Genomic DNA, 24,113 nt, shown 5'->3' on the forward strand with positions numbered 1-24,113 from the left:
TGTAAGATCCTTAGCTGAAGCAGAGTATAGGGCAATGGCACATGGAGTATCAAAATTATTGTAGTTGATATCACTTTTGGGAGAATTGGGTATTGACTATGAAAAACCAATGATGCTCTACTGTAACGACCAAGCAGCTATCAATATTGCACATAATCCTGTTCAGCATGATAGAATTAAGCACATAAGGTTGATAGACATTTCATAAGGGAAAAAGTTGCTTCAAGGGAAGTCTATTTGCCATTTATTGCTTCAAAAGAGCAATTGGCTTACGTTTTGACCAAAGGTGTTCCAAAAGGAAAGCTAACATGCTATATAAGCAAGTTGGGCATGATTAACATCTAAGCTCAGCTTGAGGGGGAGTGTAGAGAGATTGGGCCGAATGGGCCCTAATATTTCTTTTATGTTTAAGTAATATTATATCTGGTTTATGTGTTAATAGGTCTTTTCTTAATGGGCCTATTAACCTCTTTTTAAGTTCTTTTAAGTTATTGCTTTGTTGGCCGCCCACTTAAAGGGCAGACTTGTAATTCGCATGATTATAGCATAGTTGTCAAGGCAACGCCTAGGCGACAAGGCGCCCTTGGAGGCTCGCCTCATCTAATCGCCAAGTAGTTTTCTATAGTGTGTTAAAAAAAACTTTTATATTCTTAATTTTTTGAGGTTATAATTATAAAATAGACATTTTTAAACTAAAATATTCATTGTGTGTTTATATACTAATTTCTTTTATTATTTTCTCGTTAGTTAGGGTTTAATCAACACAAACATTGCTAAATGTTGTATTGAACCCTCAAACACTTCAAAACATGAACCAATAAGCAAGGAAGAACATAAAATGGTGTCCAATCAACACATTTTCTTAACTAATTTTGTGTGTTTATATACTAATTTCTTCTTCTTCTTCTTCTTCTTCTTCTTCTATAGCAGAAATAGGGGTTCAGTCCCTATATTTTTATAATTTTTTTTTCTTTCTTTTTCTTCTCATGAATATGTTGGAATATGTTGATTTTCTAAACTTTAACATAAAATTTATACTTTTCTTATGAAAATTATGGATATTTATTAAGGAAATATGATTATGGAACCTAGGGAACTACCATAAGATACATATTTTTACTTAAAAAAATCCATTGCATAGGCAACGCCTAGGCACCCCCCCTGTCGCCTAGCCTCGCCTTGGCACCTTGAAAACTATGAAGATTAGTTAAGGGAGAGAGAGAACCATCAAACTCCCTTCTTCTTTCTCTTCTTCTCCATCTTCTTCTATTCTGCTGTAACCTTTCTTTCTCTCTCACCTTTTCCTATTTCTTTTATCAGTTTTATATCAGGATTGAAGGACAGACTCACATCTGTGAGTATGTTCAACTCTTACTAGTAGATGACATAACAATTCTTTTTTCCTTTTTCTTTTATCAGTAACAGAAATATTGAATAACAAGAAGGAAAAAGAAAGAATACAAGTTAACAAGAAGGATGCCAGGTAGCACAATAGGGAAAGAGGTTAAGGAAGAAAAAACATAAGTCAAGCCAACAACTTATAGAAAGGAACCCAAGAGGAAACCAACCTTACATGTAAAAAAGGGTAACCAACCAGCACAAAACAGAAAAAAAAAAAAAAAAAACAGAATCCAAATGCTTACTCCTTGAACAGCATTCTGAATAACTATAATAGAATTTTGTTTGTTCCTCTTTGACATTTATTTTCTATTAATAAGGTTATAATCATCAATAAAAAGAAAAGAATAGCATTTTCTGGATAAGCACAAAATTGGCAGCAGAAAAGAATGAAGGTGAATCTGGGCTCATAAGGCCAAAGATTAGGGCTGCAACTTGGGCAAAGGACCTTTTGGCCCAATACTGTGTAAATTCTACAAGACTGATACCCAACATGCACCCATAAAAATATACACTTGATGCATTGCACTGAAGGCACAAATATGTGGGATGAGATTAAAACTAATAATAATGAGATCGGCTTCAGTCAGTGCAAGACCCGTTCGAACAGCCTTTACAGCCTTGCATTGGGAACATCTCCGTACTTCTGTGTTTTATTTCATGGGGAGATGTTCCCAATGCAAGGCTATAAAGGTTGTTGGAACAGACCTTGCACTGACTGAATCCAGTTTCAATAATAATACGAGTAACAGATACCTTCGCAAAGTGGGCATGCATCAGACATGCTTGAAGATAAGTTGCTTTCCTTGCAAGCCGAAAGAAGGCAATAAAATTACTAGTTCTACAGGCTCTGGAAAGGAAAATCGTTTCCATTATCAGAATATGCTTGATAGAAACAAGCTGAAACTAACAAATAGAAGAGATTCAAAATTTCAAATACCTTGCTACTTCACGGGCAAAAAGAACTTCTTGGGTTTGTCTTATCTCTGGAGTCATTTTTGAAAGATCAAGTGAGAGCTCTGCAGGTTCAACCTAGACAAGCCATTTATGTTCATAGGTTACTTCAAATTAAATTAGCTAACAAGGTTGGTCACCACCACATACAACTTACTTTGTATCCAGGATGCTTGTCCAGCTTAAGAAGCGCATAATATCCTCGAAACTCTTTCTCTGTTGGTATATTAATTCCCTTCTTCCTGTGATCATCATACATTTGGAACAATTCAACTGATGTTTTGTTCATCTGCTCAATGTTTAGGTGTGCATCAAATCCCTCTGAGAAGCCTTCTCCCTTTGTGTATTCACACAATTCATGCATGGCTATGATATGGAGTCTTATCTGGCAAAATAAAGCAAGAAGACTATTTAGACAATCTGTACGACAAGGCATATACCAGCCAATTAATGCATATTTCAAATGCAATACGTAAAATGTAAAAGCAAATGGCACTTGTGAACTTTCAATTTTCTGGAAGGAGGGTAAAAAAAGTAGTAAAAATGATGGAGACAAACTCATTAATTCATTATTTCAAAACCGAAATGACCCTAAAAAAGGAAGATTTTGAGTCCCCAGTCCCAACATTTGTACATGTGGCATGCATGCAATGGAAATGAATATTCTTCTCGGGTCCCACTTGAGTATAAAGTTTGAGCTGACAACATGATTGCAATTGTCCTATCCATGAACCTCTTCTCCTGGTATGTTCCAAGGTTTTTTCCCACTGTCTAAAGATTGTACAAGATCAACTTGCTAGGCCATCCAATCTGTTGTGTTTTGGCAAAAGAGACTTCCTAAGTGGGACTTACTAGTTGGCAGGACCCAGCACATTTTGCAATTGGACCACTCAGTAAGGACAGCCTCTTTACCTCCCTTATACAAGGATTCCTCTTAACGTTGCATGTAGTTATATTGAGAAGAAAAAGATCTTTATCACAAGTCCAAAACTCAATATGCATCGGGATATTACATATATTCTTCAGAAGAAGTTTTCTAACATGAGAAAGAACAGCCTATGCATATACAACACAAGAGAACTAAAGGACATCTAGTAGTGGAGAGACCATTTGCTCCAGCATGGTTATAGCGCCTCTGTTAAAAATATGTTGCATCCTCAGGTCCATTCGAATTGCCCTCATCCTGTCCCACAAAAAGTTATACATGCCCAGAAATCGATCATCATAATGTTGATCTAGCAATGCCAGAAGATAATCAACCGTCTTCTGCAAAACTGGCATAGGTCTTATCAAATCTGCTTCCCTCTCAGCTGTCCTATTATACTGCATAAAAGGAAAAACACTTTTATTATGCTCTCGATTACGAGTAATAAAGGATGACAACAGTTCTGGAAGGGATCATGTTAAACCTTCTTAACAGCAAGGAATTTGCTAGTTTGATTTCTATCTCCATCCAGGCGTTCATACTTGTCAAGATCCCCCTTCCTCTCACGTTCCTCCCTTTCAGATTCTGAAAAACAAAGCAAAATTCATGGCTACCTTAACAAATGAGAAGGAACCAAGTCCACAGACCCAAAATATCTAAACACAATCCAATTGATCCTAAGGCTCAAAATCTTTTCTTTTAGGAATACCTAGAAACAGATCCATATTTTGATGCTCAAAATCATACCTGGACACATATCAGGACATAACCCAATTATGACATGGGATGATTCTAAGCCTTCAAAATCAGAAGTGCTGCCATTAGGAAAATCACCCCCTGCTTCAACTGGGTGCTCTGCAACAAACTCCCGCCTCCCCACCAGAGATTCATCTTGTCCATACATTGACAATTTGTGCTTTGTTAGATCATGCATGCTTTGCTCAGTTTGCCTTAGATCATTACTGAATCGAGCCAAACGCCTTGCCTTTGCTTGCGCTTCTCTGCAATATACATGGTGTAAAAATAGAACAAAAGGGAAGTTTTGGAAAGAAACCTATAGAGAATAAATGTCAAACTGAAGCTGCATTTTGTATGGGTGCAAATGCTGAACTAAAGTGAATTTGCACTCTGGTTCAGTTTTGCAGACATTTGGTAAGAATATATTTTGTACTGAAAATGAAAGTAAATTTGTTTTTCTGACATTTTTGCATTCAAAATGGCAGCAAACATTCACTCTAAGTTGGTCAATGTAAAAACCAGTACAAAATTTATCAATGCAAAACCAAACCAAGTTTGCATTTTCATGTACTGAACATGTTTGCATATGCATTGAACATATTTGCAGTTGCACTCGTACCAAGCACAGCCTGAGTGGCATGATGTCTTACCGTTCATTATCATCTTGGGTGGAGTATAAACTTCCCATAGAATTCTCATCAGTAGGAGGTAAAGGAGGTGACCTCATCCTTTTGGGAATTAGAAAGGAGGTGGACTTGGTTCCCGCACCTTCAACATTAATATTACGTGAAACAGAGGACTTCTGGTGAGTTTGGGAATTAGTAGGCCTGGAAAAGAAAATTACAAGACGATCTTAACTGCATAAGTAACTAGGAGATATTAGGCCCCATTTGGTTTGTAGGAATACGGGTCTGGAATCAGAATCAGAATGGGTTATCCAATTCCAACTGTTTGCTTGGGTGGAATCTGAATCCCAATCCCAATCCTAGTGGAATGGCCATTCCCTCTCCCTCCCTTGGGAATGAAATCCCATTCCAGCTGATTCCAATTCCTATCTAACCAAACAGACCTTAATAATAAGGCGGGGGAGCACTTAGGCAACATAGACCTTGCCACAACATACAGATTAATCATCCAGGTGGGAACTGTATGGCAGGGCAAGAGGCACCATGCAAGTTATTACAGGAAATGTGGGATGTAGCCATTGTGGCAACATTCACTTCACCCAGTATTAAACTAATAATAATGACAAGTATCAGTATTTGGAAAACTTTACCTTCCAGTAGAATCTGGATGAGGGTTTGCTCGGAAGATTTCATTCCCATATGGACCAGGAGGAGATCTGGTTCTGGTTGGAACTTGACTGTTAGAAACCTTGGTCCGCAACTGTGTTCCAACATCATGAGCATCTACATAAGTTGGAACCATGGATGGACCTTGATGAATCTGTGAATCAGTGTAGGTTACTGGAGATCTTGATTGATTATCCCAGCTGGAAGGAGATAAAACAGGCCTGCACATTTATTATATGAGGTTCACTGAGACAAAAAGAAATAAATAGGGTGACGAGACTCAAATGTCCTGGGAAAGAATATTATTCTTTTGGGTTCGATTATGATACCAGAAAGATGTGACATCAGAAAAGCTTACAGCCAATCAACTGGTATCATAAAAGAGGTGACCAATCAGGTGGTACTAATCAAAATTCATGGGGGTGGCTTTGATTGGTCAAAGCTTTTCTGGCACCAGGTCTTTCCCATATCATAGATTTCCTTATTCTTTTACAAGCATTGAGTGTTAAAATCCATTAAAATTAGGTTACCAAAGAATTACAAAATGCTCCTGGCATTCCTTTGGTATATAATCTCCCTCTCAAATGATCTTGCCATCTCTCCCTCTTGATGGAATGATTTTTTTATTGGTAATGAGAGGTTTTATTAATATGTGAAAATAATGATAAATTATACATGTGCAAGTATGCTAGCAGCAGCCCTTTAATACTGCCAATAGTTCCGCCCTTACTAATACCATAACCCATGAGACCGAAAAATATAGCCATGGTATTCGCTTGGCAATTCCTGAAGACTCTGCCTATGCCAGATGGCCCAGGATTGCCCAAACAACAGCCATCAAAGTTTAATTTAATGTGGCCAGATGCTGTTATAGTCCAAGGAGAAATACATGAATATTCTAGCCAATGAAGAAGATGCCACTGTCTGCCAATCAATGAATAAATCACCTATTGAGAATGGACCAAAGATCCTCAAAGATTTTACCTAATGCACCACCTTACTATTGTGTTTTCTATCAGTGCCTCTTCAATGACTGGCTTTGAAATATGATCTCCTTCTCAAAATAATTCATCCCCCCAACCACCCAGTGATCACAAATAGATGACTTTGGCACAAGATTGGCCTCTATAAATGATGTAGTCTGTTCCTTGAACAAGGGCATTTAAGATGACAGCAGGAACTAACCATAGTTGTCAAGGCATATACTAGGAGCCCTTGGCTAGGTGCCTCACCTGAATGCCATGCTTGTGTAAGAAAGGCACCCAACTAAGCAACTAGGTGACAAAATTCACAAGGCAACTGCCTTACTGTAATATAATTGACTAATTGCTAGTTATATCTCATTACTATGTTTGTTAATACATCCTATAATATATTACGAATTGAAATTTATGGCTTGGACATCCATCAAAAAGAAAAACAGCAAAGAGTTTAAACACAATCAATAAAGTAGATAAATTATCATGTAGATTTACCTTTTAGAGACATTCTGGCTTGAGTTTCCCAAGAAATCTTCATCAGCTGACAGAAAAGGGGGCAATCCAGTTCCTTTTGGGTATTGAAAGTTGGCAGGCTTGGCTGGAACATTGCTTCCAGTACCTGGACCAACATATGGCTTACTTGCATATGGTCTTGGAAAAGTTTGCGAGTTTGAACCATTGACAAGTGGTTCTGGCTGACTATTCCATTGAGGAGGAGATATGGTGGATCTGGACAAGAGAATCACCATATGGGATTTACTGAGATGCATATCATCAACACTATACGAATGCAAAGTACATCTAAGAAAAACTTTTTGGTTTAGCATTCATATGAATACAAATATGCGCATGTGATATTTTAGATTTTAAATTTTTTATCAGTAACATTAAGTCTACTAAGTAATCAAAGGTGTGTCCATATACAACATATAACACCCTGGAATTGTAAAGCTAATAGGGGCAGCCCAAGCCCCAGTGGGCTCCCTTGTACAAATGAAAACAAGGGAAAGTCTAGCAATGAAATCATTGCTCATAACCCCTCCTCTAGTTAACAGACTAAGGAATTGATGGTTCTTGAGCGCAAATGAACGAGCAATCAATCTAGAAATCAAAGACTTCACCTATCAAAGTTGGTGACTTAACCTCCATGGAGATCCTCACCCAAATCTATTATTAGATTATCTTCCTCAATGGCAATGTTTCAAATCCATAAAACTACTAATCTGAGTCCACAGAGAAGTGACATATTTGAGCTCTGACCAAACAAACCAAACCCACTAGTCAAGATTTGTTTGCTGTCCCCTAAAGACCTCCCAGTGATTGGTGGTCTGAGATTGCATTGGCAGGAGCCTCATGCACTGGGCTAACCTTTAGTCTCCTCTATCAATTGCAACTTCAAATGGATCCCAGAAAATTGAATCAGGTGGGAGATGACATTGAAAATTCTAGGTTGGGAAGGCTTAATACAATGCCAAGTACTTAAAGTTGGCCTTGCTATTTTTTTGTTCTCAAGGCCTTTGCTTTTGTGCATCTTCTCATGTGCATCCCTCCCCTTCTTTTGATCAATGTAATAGTTATATTTCCACAAAAAAAAGTACGATGGAATACTTTTTTATTGGTAACTGTGCTCTTATTGATTATGAAAAAAGAATACAAAATGGATCATATACAAAGATGCCAAGCTTCCTCCAGCTTAAGCTAGAAACAGCCCTTCATTGTGATGACTTAAATTATTGCACATCTAAACTGAGTCTTACCATTAAAAACTATTTCACTTCTCTCCTTCCAAATTGTTCCAAGCACCCCTCTTTTACTTCTCTACATAATCATGCCACTTTGCCTTGGTAGAGTGAATGAGGATTTGAAAAGAGTTCCCAAATCTGATGAAAGAAGCTACCTACACCCAGAGAGAGAAAAGAACCAGGACCAAATTCCCACCACAAACAGACAGGAAATTGTTATGTGGCAAGTCGTTTCTCTACAAAATATCATGCCTTTCTAATATTATATCTTAGTGCCCACTGCCCAATGGCCATCTGAGTGCATTAGCATTCATTCCAACCTCTGCCAAGAAGTCTTCTAAGGCAAGGAATCAAGCTGTAAAATCTGTGGTGATGAAAGCATATAATCCCTTATAGAGACCCCTCCCAAATTGAACCTGAACCTGAGTAGACCAGCAATTTTCCCATTTGCTCCTCTAAACAGCCCACCTAATCCAGATGATCCTAGGACCATAAGTAATGCACCATTGGCCCTAAAACGTTTCCTCTTCAATTTTAATAGTACAAGGATCACATTGCACTCCCGACAGGTCAGCACCCATCTGACACTTTATTCACCCTCACCCCTAACCCTAATTATAGGGGTGATGTCCTCTTCAGCATCTTCATGTTTAATAACTTGACGGATGAAGCATCTACTGCAATATGATTCTGAGCAAAAACCTAAGAGAACTAGCAACGACCTGGACCAAGTAAAGTGCAAAGCTTTATGAGAACTAGAGCAGGCGTAACACCCTATAAATTAGGGTTTCCCGATATGCTTTACTAGTTACCACAGTCTAACTCAATCCATTATAGCGATTCTTCAAACTAATACACGGATATGAATTGTGTTGCTTCTGCGGGTTGCCCATAACCAAACTGCTAAAATAAATACAAGAAAGTCTCTAAACTAAGGAAAATTATTTAGTTGTACATTATCGATTGCAACATCTTGAAACAAATTGAAGAGCCTTAATGTGGACACTTGGCTGCAGATTTAGGGTGCGTCTAGTTCCCAAATTCTTTAAACATTACAAAGAAAGAAAAAGAAAAAAGTAGTATAACTTCTTGAACAAATCCTCGCACTGGTAACAACCATGACAGATTTAGACAGACAAATGCACGGGTGAAAAAATCAATCCGGGAGGTATTAAAAAAGATAAAACTTAAGAAATAAAAGAGATACAAATAAGGCGGAATATTACCCTCGAGATTGTTGGGCAACGGTTGAGTTGTGGGGAGAGATTGTTGGAGAGGGAGAACGAGGTAAAGTCCCAAAAGGTGTCTGTGCTTTAGGAGGAACAGAAGGGCCGGAGTTCTTGCCAAACCCCTGAAAAGCCATTAATGCATAGTGTAGAGATTTGTCCGCAATTCTTCCTCTCGACCTGACAGAAAAGGATGTCCGAGTAACGGATTTACTGCAATAAGTAACCTCGGTTTGAGTACTAAAATCTTCTTCTCTGACCACAGTGCCCGTCAAACCAAGAAATTACAACAAACGCATCACAGAAGGTAGATTCAAAAGAGACCAATGGATCAAGTAACGAGGCAAAGTCGAGAGTTTCTGCCCTGACCTCAGTCTCAGTTACTGTGGCAACTTAGTCGTCGACGTTGCCTCAGAATTCTAGCACTTCGCCGACTTCGTCCGTTGCTAACTTGCTAGTAAAGTTGAAAATGAATAATATTTCCTCTCCAAAATTAGAGAAAATGAAAGGATCTACTGAAAAATGGTGGTTTTTTTTTTTTTTGATTTGGAATCCTCTCAAGCTATTGTAGTTGTATCATCTTCGAAACCGCTCTAATCGAAGTTAAATAAACCGAGCAATACATCTTAGAATTTAAGCCCTTGACTGAAGAATCAAAAAATCGTGATGCGATTTAGACGACAAAGGAAGTTCCATCGCCCAAAAATGAATTGCCTAGAAAGAAATACCGGGCCATGCCGCCCGCTGTCCGGCACAAATTTAGATTGGCTCGGTACGATGGTTTGCTCGTCGTGTCAGGCTTGGCATAATCGTGCATGTTGTCTTATGGGGTTTTAGGTCGACGGGCTGGGTTGGTGTGTTCCATATATATTTATATAATATTATATAAATTATAATTATATAATAATATATATATAATATTAATAAAATAAATATCTTTTTTAATTTTATTATATTAATTTATTTAATTATTATATATATAAGCAATTGTATATATCAAATTCATATAAAATTAAAATTTTTAGTTTTTTGTCTATTTTTTTAAATAAATAGTTTTGGCCTGACCTGGCCCAAGGCTCAGCCCACAGTATGGCATGGGCCCGCACGGGCATGGGCCATGGTCTATGCCGAACCAACCCCCCAAGTTATCCCAAGGGAGGGCGGCAGCCCAACATAGCCCGCACTTTGCATAGATCACCCACGGGCCGTGCATTGTCAATCCAACATGGCCCGTTTTACACATCTAAACAAGCATTCAAGTATCAACATTAAGAAGTGTTAAAAATTGTCAGCCCAAAGGAGGGTGGTCTTTTTCTAACGGCCAAAGTTCAAGGGTCTTTTGTCACTATTCACTAACCTCATGCTACTAAGGGTTCGTGTAATTTACCGTTTATATCATTTTGTATGTTGTACATATTTTTTTTAGTAAAAAAAGCAAACTACCTCTAAATAGTTTTAGGTTGTGTTTGGTTTGAAGGAAAAAGTAGGGAAAGGAAAGGTAGGGAAACTTTTACAAAACTTATATAGGCTTCCCTACTTTTCCCTTCCTTTCCTTACCTTTTCCTTCAAACCAAACATAGCCTTCAGGAATAGACTAATTTACCCTACTAATTAAAAATCCTCTTAACTTATTTGCTTTTTTTTTTTGACGAAGGAAAGTTGGTCAATGGGATTTTGGTTCCCATTAATTAAGATATTCATGTTCTTCTTTTAGGGTTTATGAAAAATTTATTTTTCATGGGTATCACTTACCCAGGATCTTCCAACTGGGTACTAATTTTCTCACGTTGGATGGGACAAAATGGCCCCTTTTAATAATGTATTCTTAATTTTTTTACAACTAAAACACTTATTGCCCTATTTACCTAAGAAATAAAAGAACCCACTGATTCTATAATTTAGTATATTTTCACTTTAGCCTGAGCTTTTCTCAAATATACAAGAGGAACCAGCTTCCTCTAAATCCATCACCTACAACATGTAGGGGTACTAAAAGTATTTTAGGAACCAACACCACTGAAAAGGAACTTCTGATAGGTAAACCAAGCCCAATGGAAATGAAGTTCTAAAGAGATGATTTGATCAAGAGGATCATCAATTTCATTTAAGCTCAGTTGGAAGGAGTACAATTACAAATTTGTAAAGTGCAAAACCTTGTTATTTGTATGTATTTGTACAATGCATTTGTATTCCTTTCAAACTGAGCTTAGGGATGGTGGACTGCATCAAAATAAGGCTCCGCAAGGATAATCTTCCTCATCTTACACGTACAACTTTAACATGTTCATTGATTCACATATAGAGCAATACAATCATCAGTAATAGTAAGCTTGAATAAGAGGGAGATCAACTACAGAATTGTCGATTCAATGCGGACAATTGATTCAATAAGGCCAAGCCACTTGAACTAACTTCGGAAGGAGTACAAATATAAATATGTATGGTATAAATACATACAAAATAATACAAAACATATGATTTTACATTCTACATATTTTTATTTATATTCCTTCTAAACTGAGCCCAAGGAATTGTTAATTACCAAGATCAATCACCACGTAAGTTTAAAACAGTAGAGTCCCATCAATACAATCTACTTTGAGATCAACAGCTGCTTGCTTAGGCCCTCTGTCACACACCAGTCTCACCTATTGAAAATTTTAATCAGGTTAAGAACATTGAAGAGAAAATTCGATAATGACATGCTAACGGTACGGGAAGATTTTGTCAATTTTCAGAAAAATTAGGGGTGTTTTAAATGATTTTTCAAATAATAGGGTAAATTTAGTCCATTTCATAAAACTTATGGATAGTTTAAACATTTTACTCTTTTTATAGAAAGAAAAAGCTGTCTTAACTCTTAAGTTTAACCTGCACACATTTTATTTTTGTCTTAACCTCCAAACCTAACCCTCCAACTTGAACAATGGCTTTAGGGGCTTTTAGGGGACTTTTTAATAAGCACTTTTTTAAAAGTGTTTCTCATTAATGTTTTACTATTTGGTGGCAATAGATTTTTCTTCTTTAAAATGTGTTTTTTATAAATATAAAAAAGTTAGAAGTCATCATATTTTGGCGTTGATCCAGGAAAAAAAATGTTTGCAGCTATTTTACCAAGTGTGTGTGTATATATATATACATTTATATATATATATTGCATTTTTTTTCTTCATAAACTTAGTAAAACCAAAAATCACTTATTAGGAGCCTCGTCAAACACAGCCTTAGACTTTACCTTTTAATAAAACCAAATTACAATTAGGGTAAAAGACTTAAACATGCTAGGTTCAGAGAGAGATGGACTTCCTGGATGAAGGGCACCCAGCCCTTACTGGGGACGGGGAATCCCAGAATTTCCCCACCTAGAGGCAACCACCTAAAAATAATATAATTTGTAGATATTTTACAAGTAGGATTATGAGAATTTAAGTGTATTTTAAGAATTGGTTATGACAATTTATGCGTACTTTAGAAATAGAATTATAGGATCCTAAGATTTTAAGAATTTGGGAAAAACTTATAGATATCTTAAAAATTAATATTAAATCTAGGAATATTTTACTAATTTACCATTGCATTCGGGGTTGGTTCAAGGAATTATATGCAAACCCTATCCCCATATTAGATCGGGGAAAACCTGTCTCATTCGGGGTAGGCCCCGATTTTATGGGAAAAATTGCCATCCCTATGAATGATATTTGCTTTAATATATTACTTTGAGAAGCTTGATGTGAATATATGTTTAAGTGCCTCATTAATGTCAGTGTGAAAGTGTGAAATTGAGAATTAATTAAGACATGCATTGTATGGGTTTACAATCCTCCATCTCTATCTACAATCTTCTATGGTTTGTTGTTTGGATGTGGCCATGTGGAGATAGAGAGAGGGGAGCAGTTTAGCATGCCTCCTTACCCACCCCACATGAATTTGAAAAATTCAAGGTACATATAAGTCAATTAATGAAAACTCGGAATATGTTTTAAGTCTTTTACCCTTATAGTTGTTTTTTCTTTAGGCTACATTTGTTTCCAATGCAAATGCAAATATGTACCTTGTATATTTGTAGAGTACAAATACAAATATATAGAGTATAAAACCTTGTATTTTGTATGTATTTGTACTCCTTCCAAACTGAGCTTTAGGCTCTATTTGACAATAGTGCAAATGCAAGATCTAATGCATATATTCATTCTGGTTTAGTTTTCCACTTGTTTAACCTGAAACATCTGTTTCAAACAAGTAAGAAGAATGCTTACAAAAAAAAAAAAAAGAAAAAAGAGCAATAAGAGTATATTCGTATCTTGGTCTAATCTAGACGCACAATCATTCAACTCCAACACATCATCGTCAGCAAATTCCTTGATGACCCAAATCAAATGAGGTGGTGGTGTAACACCCAAAAACATCATATGCTCTCACTCACATAGAGATGGTAATAGGAAGATAACTGTATATGTAGGGGTGAGCAAAAAAAACTGAAAAACCGAATGGACCAAAACCAAATCAAAAAATCGATTAACCGGATTGATCGGTTTGATATTTTTAAAAAACCAAAGGTACTGGTTCGATTTCAGTTAATCAATATAGAAAACCAATGGCTAACCAAAGCAACTGGTATACATATATTTATATATTTTATATATATATATATATATATATATATATATATTTTAATTTTTTATATATTATAAATTAAGAAATATGTATTATATATAAATATATATTTATAATATTATATATTATTTAAAATATAATATTCTATATATTTATAATTTGTTGTTATATATTTATATACATTTTTATAATATTATATTGTAAAAACTAAAAAACCAAAAAACAGACGATTAACCGACTGGATTCAATTCGATTCCGGTAACTGGTTTTCAAAAATCTGATAATACCAGTTTGATTCCAAAAATGCCCCACACCGAACTGTGAGCACCCCTATATGGCCTTCTAGTCATATCATAAGAAAACCGCCTAGCAAAGAGGAGATGCTGCTGATGTTGATGGAAATCAAATGGGATGGTGATGAGTGTAGTAAGCTCAAATGAGTTCAAAACCAACAACTCATCTTTAGTGTAGATGTGTGTTCCATATCTTTGAGAGACCTTGAGCGTCTTCGATGCTCACTGTGATGGAAAGATCTCGATGGAGGCCTTAAGTGTCTTCAATTGGGAACAACTAGTGCACATTAGACGTTTGTCGATGAATTATCAACACCATCAATATGGTCAATGATGAGTTTGTGTCTACTAATATTTACAGAGCAAATGGCAACAAATATGTTATGTTTATTTGCATCCTTCAGACCAATATGACAATGGTGCAATTACACACATATTCCAGTCTATATTTTTGCATTTACATGAATCGGTATGATTTGTATTTGCACCCTACAAACTTGTATTTATGTTCTTATCAAATGGAGTCATAATGACTAATTAGCATGCTACAAAAACCAAAAAGTATCAAAAATTAAAGTTACTGGAAAAGAAATATTCATTTAAAAAGGTTTCATGGTAAACATATCTTGGAGCTCCAACAATCTTGCCAAGGCCAAGAGATTTGCTCAGCAATTGCATCGACAACAAGCTTAGAGTCTGAATAGACAATCCATTGATGACTATCCTTTTGATAGCTTCTTGCAAGTCTCTTCAAAAACCATCAGGCTCCATTTGGAAGGAGTACAAATACAAATATGTAGAGCGCAAAACCTTATATTTTGTATTATTTTGTATAGATTTGTACTGTACATATTTGTATTTGTACTCCTTCAAACTAAGCCTCAAGCTCAAGAGTAGTAGTAGGTCTTGATAGAGCGGTGGTCGCAAGAGCATAAACACCTTTCCCCCTTGCAATCCCTTACTACAAATTTACAAGCTGTAGCAATCAATGTTGCCACTAAGAGAGTTATTTGCATCATAAACCAAGTATCTTAGGCTATGTTTGATTTGAAGGAAAAGGTAGGGAAAAGAAGGGAAAGACAGGAAAACCAATACAAGGTTTGTAAAGGTTTCCCTACATTTTCCTTCAAACCAAACATAACCTTAATGTGGATGGCTCTAAAACTACATCACAAGGGCTGAATTACAATAGGAGGTTCAAATGTACCAATTTGCCACAAGAGATATGCTATCAGGGAGTTTAATAGTCCCCATGTTTAAGAAAAATAAATTCCACTCTGGATCCAGTGCATTTGGACTCGAAGGGATTTTCTCTTTGAGTCCAATCACATTTCGACACATCATTAGGTGCTGAGTTGGAGGAAACTTGCAACCGGCTGAATGAACACCCATTTTCTATGAAAAAATATATATTCAAAAGAATAAAAAACAAACAGAACAAGGGCAGCAAGAGCAACCTCAACATTGCTACTTTGGAGCAACAATGCAGTACACCATCCTCATACTAGATTCTAGAGTGATCATTACGAGGGTAACTGGAGTTGGATTCCTCCTCTTTCCTTGTGGCTTAAGGCCAACTACAATTCGTGCTACAATAATACATTAGAGTTCTTGCCATGGCTTGGATCATTCTTGAGTTGTGACCACAACAAGAAGTTGGTCAATATGGTGAATGACTACAACATGAACTTGGGTGAAATCTGATGCCAAACTTGCCATTGGAACCATTTTCCACATGGAACACACATTGTACATCCATTTCTTTGTTATCGGCATGAAGTGTTTGACTGAACCAGATTTCCACATTAAACTTGCCATTTCAAATACTCGACTTTCCTTCATTCCAAGAAGATTCAACAGCACAACTCATGAGGTGACATGCAAAATGAAAGCGGACCTTTTTCTTTTTAATGAGTCTAGCTAATAGCTTCAATTTACCCCTTGGTTAATATATCTGATTATGTAATGGACAATCCCCTTGAAGTGATTAATGCATTTCAGCTTTATCTTTAACAAAAAATAAAAATTAAAAAAAAAAAGAGAAAACAAAACATGAAAATAAAAGTTAAATTACCCTCAAACTTTGTATAACTTTGTTGACACCTGCACAGGAATGATAAACTTAATAAAAAAGAACCAACATATGAGCTTCATTATTGCAGAATCTAACAATATTTGTTAAGAGCATTGAGTGTTCTTTGTCGTTAGCACTTCAATGTTTAAACACCATTTTCAAGGGAAGTTTTTACTGTATTTTCCTTAGAAAATCATGGCCATTGGGTCATTTGTCCATCCTAACAAATTCTTTGTGGCAATTTCTACAAAGAGAGTTCAGATTTGAGGAAAGGGTTGAGACGGAAGCCAAAAGGTTTTCGAACTCAGGTTGAAAGCTTTACCTTTATGTTTATTTTTTTAACAAAGTAAAATTTTTTAGAGAATTTTCATTTTAACAGGATGCAGGTTTATTCCAACTCAGCACCCAGTAACATGTTGAAATATAATTGGACTCGAATTGAAAATATAATTGTACACACTTCCCAATACAAAGGGTACCTGACAAGAAATGTGAGGGGCACTTTCAAAAAGGGCAAACCTGAAAATATAAAATCAAGATGTCTTCACAATTTTAACCATTTTAGGAGGGTAATCCTGAAAATACAAAATCAAGGTGTGTTGATGAGTCATCCGTTTCTTCATTTTTATAAATGGGTAAGATCTCATTTTTTGCATACTTCAAGAGATGACTCAAGAGGAGGGACGGAATTTCAAAAGAATCTCTCATTTTGCTTTATCCACAAGAAGGAGATAGCAGCTACAAAGCACAAGCGCTGCAAGACAAATAACTAACTACATGGCATTTTTAAGTTTGAGCCACATACCTACCCAAACCTCTTTTTTTCAATTTTTTGAATTTTTTATTCTTAGCCCTAGACTTGCTTTGGCCTACTTGATGTTGATTTTAATCTCAGTATAGATCAAGTTTCATGGATATTTGATCATTTAATTACATAGTTGAGTACATTTATACATGCACTTCGAAAAGTAGTTTTCAAAATTCCCAACAAAATTCTTGTTTGTCTCTTATTTTATCTCTTATATACTTTGTACTGCATTGGAAATTCACAAAACTTGTTTAGTATGAACTTATTACTTACACTCTTTAGAAGTATGGAGAAGATAGTATAAAGACATGCAACCGTATTAGAGCATATGCACATCAGTGCAGCACAATGAAGCACTTTAGATGTGCACTTTGCTCAAACCCATGTGATTCCACATAAGAGAACTATATATTTTGGGGAAAATTCCTAATTAGTGCCTTGTACATTGGGTCTAGTACCAATTTGGTTCTTGAACTTTAAAATGAGACAATTCAATACCCAAACTTTCAAAACGTGTCAACTTAGTACCTACCGTTAACCAACCAGTTAACTAGTCATTAAGTGGTATTTGACAAGACACAAATGCCTTTTGAGTATCATCTAATTTTCTTTACCAACCATCCATATGTTGATAAAAAATGAACAATTCGAAATCCTTGCCTCTTATATTCAAGAAAGTTGGGGTCACTAGAATGCCCATTGAGACGTGGCCCCAACTTTCTTGAATAGAAGAAGTAAGGATTTGAGACTTTATTTTTTGTCAACATTTGGATGATTGATAAAAAGAATTAGATGACACTTGAAGGGTATTTGTGTCTTTTCAAATGTCACTTAACGGCTGGTTAACGATAAGTATTGGATTGGCATGTTTTGAAGGTTTGGGTACTGAATTGTCGCATTTTAAAGTTCAATGACCAAAGTGACACTAATCCCAAAGTATATGGTACTAATCGGGAAATTTCCCTATATTTTGAAATAACATTCAAAATGGAGATGCACTAAAGTCACATGTGAGATAATATGAGATGAGATGACTATCGGACCTGGAATCAAGGCTGGATGCCAGTTCGAACAGTTCAACTAGCTAGGTCAATGGTGGGTTAAAAACATTGGTATCGATTTGGGTCGGTTTTCGATTTGGTCAATCAGTTCAAAAGATTTAAACGTAAAAAATTAAATTTAAAAGTCAAATGTAAATTTAAATAAATTATAATGATATCATTTAAAAATAAATTTAAATTTAAAGAAATTACAATTATATCATTTAAAAATAAATTAAAATATTTAAATTTATAATATAAAATATTTTAGACAAAAAAATATGAGGATTTTCCCTTTTTCCTGTATTAAAATTTATATTTGAAATATAAAATATTAATATATATCTATGGTTGGGTCAGTTTACAAATGACCAAACCAAAACTAACCCGACTTGGCCAATTGAGAAATTGTTGAACCAAAACCGATTGAAAATATTAGAAAGTGACCAACTCGGGTCAAATTGAGTTGGGTTGGTCAGTTTCATCTTTTTGATGAATAGCCCTAATTGAAATTAATTATTATTATTATTGTATAACAAATAATATTAAAAATAATATATAAAATATAAATAATTATTAATTACTTAAAAAGTTAAAATATACAACAATTATCTACTATTATGCATTTACATTGTTTAGCTTTCGCTTAACAAAAGTCTGTACATGACATCGGTCCTCACTAGTGTTGCCTAAAAACTAATCAAACGCTCATTGGGTGCATACTACAAGCCCATCAAAATATCAAGAGTCAACACTTAATCAATGGATCACATTTACTAATTAAAGTATCTTTGCAGTAAAAATAGGGTTTCTAGCACATAAAGGCAACTTTTTGCCTTTAATATCAATAAAAAGTAATATTTTTATATAATAACTAAAATAGAGTGAATTTTTTGAAATAATATAAAAAAGAGCATTGTTGTTTGTCTTCTTCATCTACTCTTTGTTCATGCGAATGTTTCAACATTCCGACGCTCCACCCCTTTGAACCCATAGTAGCCCTCTAATATCGCCTTCATGAATGGTACGAACGGCACGGACACCCCTGACATGGCCTTTTGCATTAGCTCCGAGGAGACATCGGCGATGTGTTCCGAGAAGACGTCGTAGATGGTGAGCATTCAAAGGATGCGCTAGAGATTGTCGGGATTTCCAGTTGGGAGGACACGTGCTAAGATCTCAAAGGCAGAGAGAGGAACATTGGAGCTACCTTGTCGGATGGCGTCAATGACCTTGAGGTGGATGATGGCGTTAAGGGATGCTAATGATGTTGGCGAGCTCTAGTATGGCCAGCCTGGTGTTGTTTTAGGTTTCCGTTTTCTCATCTACCATGGTCGTAAAGCTTTGCTTCTAGGTTTCCATTTTCTGTTGTCTCGACGCGGGCATAGTTATCGTCGGCGACTTTAACCTCTCACTAATATAGGGCGAGAGGAGGAAGATGAGCAATGCCCTTTCTTGAACTTTTTTTTAAATTACCCTATTTTAGCTATTATATAAAATCATTATCTCTTTTTGATATTAAAGGCAAAATTTACCCTAGCATTATCACATATTTTGCACGAGAGGAGTGACATGGTGATCATTTTCAACCTGGCCCAGAAACTCCACGTATGGACCGGGTTTTATGTTTAACCTAGGACCAACCCATGCCTCTTTAAGGCCCACAAAATTCAGGTCCAACCAGGCTCAGAATTGGCCCTAGCCTGGGCTATAGCCAATATCACATGTGCTAAGCATGCCTTGATTCTAGCTTGGACTGGTTCATGATCACTCCCCGCTCTAGTGAAGCATGGGGGATTTATATGTATACTAAAGTAGAAACATGCCACATCATGGTATGAGCTTTATCACTTACCCTAACTAAGAACTCTCACCCTTCTTCATTTTAGCCTTCCTTACTCCCTCATGAAGCCACCTCATCACTCCCTTCTCCCTCTCTCATTATGACATCTAAGCATGCCTAGCCCATCCCTCTTTCCTTTATGTTTATCCCTTTGGATATGCCTTCCTAAAACTATTCCTAAAATCTCTCTACCAAAATCTAATATAATCTAGCCATGTGGCACCACTATCCCTTGCTTTCTCTATAATTCTTGTTTATCTTGTAAATTATATGTCTTAATTATCTCTATTTTAGTATAGAGGTTCTCTCCTAAATTATTTATAGTTCATGTTTATCCTATCCCCCACTTTTCATCTATATCTATCAAAAGAAGTTTGAATTAAAAAATTTAAGAATTATTTAAATATTATAATGAAATTATGTAATAACTTTAAAATATTTATTAAAAACACAAAAAAATCATAGATTTAATAATATTCATATTATTAATAATTTTCTACTTTTATGAAACTCATAACAAAATTATGTACTAACAAAATAAATTATAATCTTATGAATTATTTAAATAATAAAAATTAAAAATATTATATAAAAATTTTAATAACTAAATATTATACATAAAAAAATATTAAAATAGATAAATATTACATAACAAAATATTTAATATTATGTAAAAACTTTAAAATAAATAAAATTAAAAAAATGAAAACTTTTAAATATTTTACATTTCATTAAATGTTTAAATAACTAAATATATTAAATAATGAAATATTTAAAATAACTAAATTTAAATAGTCAAAGTAACAAAATTATGTAATAAGCTTAAAAAATTTATTAAAAGTATAAAATCGTTATAAGAGATTTCATAATATTTGAATTAATAATAATTTTATATTTTACAAAATTAATAACGAAGTTATGTAATAATAGCATAACTTTTTATGGATTATAAAATTCAATAAATAAGTAATATTAAAATAACTAAATAATGATATTATTTAAATAGATAAATAATATTTTAAATAACTAATTTTAAATATTAAAAAAATTCATAACTAAATAGTATTTTAAATATTATTTAAAAATAAAATAGATTAAATAAAGAAATTACATAATAACCTTAAAAATTTTATCAAAAACACAAAAAAAAAACATAATAGATTTAATAATATTTGATAATAAGAATATATATATATATATATATATATATATATATGGTTGGGTCGGTTTGGTTTATTTTGATTTACAAATGGCCAAACCGAAATTGACCGAACCTGGTTAGGTTGGGAAATTGCTGAACTAAAACCCACCAGAAATACTAGAAAACTGACCAAATCGAGTTGAGTTGGGTTGTGATGGTCGGTTTCACTGGTTTGATGAACAACCTAGGTGAAATTAATTATTGTTATTTTTGTATTACAAAAAAATTATTAAAACTAGTATATAAAATATAACTAATGTTAAAATATAAAACAATTGTCTATTCTTATGTGCTTAGATTTCGCTTAACAAAGCTCGTGCATCGCACGGGTCATTGCTAGGTGCAATTTAAGTGGGTTAGGTCAGGTTGATGGTCAATCCAATCCTAAGTCTCAAACTTCAAACTCAAGCTTTGTTTGATTCAAGGTTAAGACAGCTTATCAACCTAGGCCCAACTCAACCTTAACTAAGCATCTCAATCTTAGGGATGGCAATTTCTACCATACCCAATGGGTATCACCCATACCCACCTTGGTAGGGCTTGTTTTTTTGCTTGAAGGATAACTTTTGGGGCAAGTCGGGTTTTGGGATTCTAAAACCCGTACTTTGCGGGTAGGGTATGATATTAGGCTAAACCCAACCCCCTTCAACCTGCATATTATTGGAATATGTACTAGGTGTTGAATTTAATAATATTTTGAATTAGATGTAAAGGATAATTGATAGTTTATGTGTTATTTTACATCTCAATAAAATAATTAGAAAAATTGTTGTTTATAAATGTCATGTTACTTATTTATTGCTTTTAAATAACAAAAAATAATAAGAAATTAAATGAGGTTTTAAACCCAACTCACCTCTACTAGGGGTGATCATGGGCCGAGCCAGGTTGGTCCCCAAACTTTAAAATGCGACAATTCAGTACTCGAACTTTCAAAGCGTGACAGTCCAGTGCCTACCATTAACTTACTGATAACCAACCATTAAGTGACATTTGAAAAAGACACATATGCCCTGTGAGTGTCACATAATTTTCTTTATCAACCATCCAAACATTGACAAAAAATTAACAATCCCAAATCCTTGCCTCTTTTATTCAAGAAAGTTGGGGTTGCTAGAATGCCCACTCAAATGTGACCCCAGCTTTCTTGAATGGAAGAGGCAAGGATTTAGGACTATTAATTTTTTGTCAGTGTTTGGATGGTTGATAAAGAAAATTAGATGACACTCGAAGGGCATTCGTGTCCTTTTCAAATGCCACTTAATGACTGGTTAACAACTAGTTAACGGTAGGTACTGGATTGTTGCATTTCGAAAGTTCAGATACTAAATTATCGCATTTTAAAATTTCGGGACCAAAGTGGCACTAGGTCCAAAGTATAGGGTACTAATAATGAATTTTAATATATATATAAGCAAGGTAGAAGAAATTTTTGATTTTTTTTATTCCACGCTTTTATGAATTTAACCAATTAAATACTTACACTTAAACCATTTTTTGCCATGTCGGATGGATTTCAAAGAGTCATGTTTTGTCATGATTGTAGGATTGTTTATCACGTCCAAAACCACTCCTAGATTATGTCCAACTCAAACACAAAAACTTTGTTCTTCTTCTACTTTTCAAGTCAAGTATTTTACATTCTTTTTCTTCATTCTCTTCTCACAATCAACACCTATATTTCTTATTTTCATTATGTTTTCTTCATGTTATACCTTTCACAGTGGTGGAAGTAATTCTATTTTTGAGAGAGAAAAATAGAGGCAGAAGGACATCAACCAGGTAAATCGTTTCATCATTTCCTTTCTTCCTTTTTCTATTCCAATCTAATTTAAATTTTGTTGTTTTTCTCACTAAAAACAAGGGGTGGGAAGGTGCTATTTTGGACGAAAGCTACTCTATTTTGGACAAAATAAAAGGGGTGGAACTACTCTGATTTATCACCTAAATAGGTAAAACTCCTTCCCTATCTCCAATCCTCTTCCTCTATTTTGAACCCAGTTTAAAATTCATTGTTTTTTACTAAAAAACAGGTGTGTTGTTTTGGACTAAAAAGGGACGTTTTAGACTAAAAAGAAGGGTGGAAGGAGACTAGGTGTGATCTGTATGTTTTGCAAAAAGTCCGCTTTTTACTAATTGGGCAAAGAAGATGAAGATAAATGGGCCAACACAACCCATTTTCGATAACAAGTATGGGTCAGTATCAACCCGTTGTCAGATTTACCATGTTACACACGGTTACTTAATAATAATAATTTTATTATTTGTTTTTAATTATTATTTTGAATAATTTATAGTTGTGTTATTCAAAATAAATAATTACACATGACTACCTAAATTGAAGATGGAGGGGGCCGTGCAATAATTATTTTTTAAAATAAATAATTTAAAATAATTATTTAAAAATTTCTCCTAAACTACCTCCCCCTATCCCCTACTTTCTCCTAAATTATCTCTAATTCCTATTTTTCTTCTAAAGTATCTCTAACTCCTATTTATCTCCTAAATTATCTTTAATTCCTATTTATCATATCCCCCACTTTTTATTTATATCTATCTAAAGAAAGTTTGAATTAAAAAATTTAGGAATTATTTAAATATTCTAATAAAATTATATAATAAATTTAAAATATTTATTAGGAATACAAAAATAATTCTAATAAATTTAATAATATTCATATTATTAATAATTTTATATTTTTACAAATTCATGACAAAATTATGTACTAACAATATAAATTATGATCTTCCAAATTATTCAATTTGAATGTTATTTAAATAATAAAAATTTAACATTAAAAAATAAAATATTATAGGAGGTGTTTTGTTAAATATTGACCAATGGGGTGTCATTGAATAGAAATGGGTATTTTAATAAAGGGAAAATTTCCAATCAGTACCCTGTACTTTGGATCAAGTGACAATTTAGTCCCTAAACTTTAAAATGCGACAATCCAATACCCGAACTTTCAAAGTATAACAATC

The 24,113-nt window shown here is 34.6% G+C and overlaps 1 protein-coding gene across 7 annotated transcripts in view; it reads right to left on the bottom strand.

The window, feature by feature from the left end:
* Positions 1-10,095, bottom strand: part of SAC3B (SAC3/GANP/Nin1/mts3/eIF-3 p25 family) — a 28,137-nt gene extending 18,042 nt beyond the window's left edge. The window contains exons 1-11 of one of the 7 annotated variants that reach the window (XM_088975639.1): positions 9,625-9,766; positions 9,256-9,468; positions 6,783-7,016; positions 5,292-5,528; positions 4,666-4,842; positions 4,025-4,278; positions 3,762-3,862; positions 3,460-3,675; positions 2,510-2,737; positions 2,339-2,430; positions 2,155-2,248 (exon numbers count right to left, since the gene is read on the bottom strand). In XM_088975639.1, the coding sequence (XP_088831765.1) occupies positions 2,155-2,248; positions 2,339-2,430; positions 2,510-2,737; positions 3,460-3,675; positions 3,762-3,862; positions 4,025-4,278; positions 4,666-4,842; positions 5,292-5,528; positions 6,783-7,016; positions 9,256-9,392 (1,770 nt within the window). In that variant the 5' untranslated portion in view covers positions 9,393-9,468; positions 9,625-9,766. Of the gene's footprint in view, positions 1-2,154; positions 2,249-2,338; positions 2,431-2,509; positions 2,738-3,459; positions 3,676-3,761; positions 3,863-4,024; positions 4,279-4,665; positions 4,843-5,291; positions 5,529-6,782; positions 7,017-9,255 lie in introns of those variants that run through there. The other 6 variants (XM_088975640.1, XM_088975643.1, XM_088975641.1 and 3 more) reach the window with 6 other exon arrangements.
* Between the last annotated feature and the right edge of the window lie 14,018 nt (positions 10,096-24,113).

This window comes from Nelumbo lutea, chromosome 3, assembly GCF_056320005.1.
Source record: "Nelumbo lutea isolate HS-2025 chromosome 3, American lotus-T2T, whole genome shotgun sequence".
NCBI classification, from domain to species: Eukaryota; Viridiplantae; Streptophyta; class Magnoliopsida; order Proteales; family Nelumbonaceae; genus Nelumbo; species Nelumbo lutea.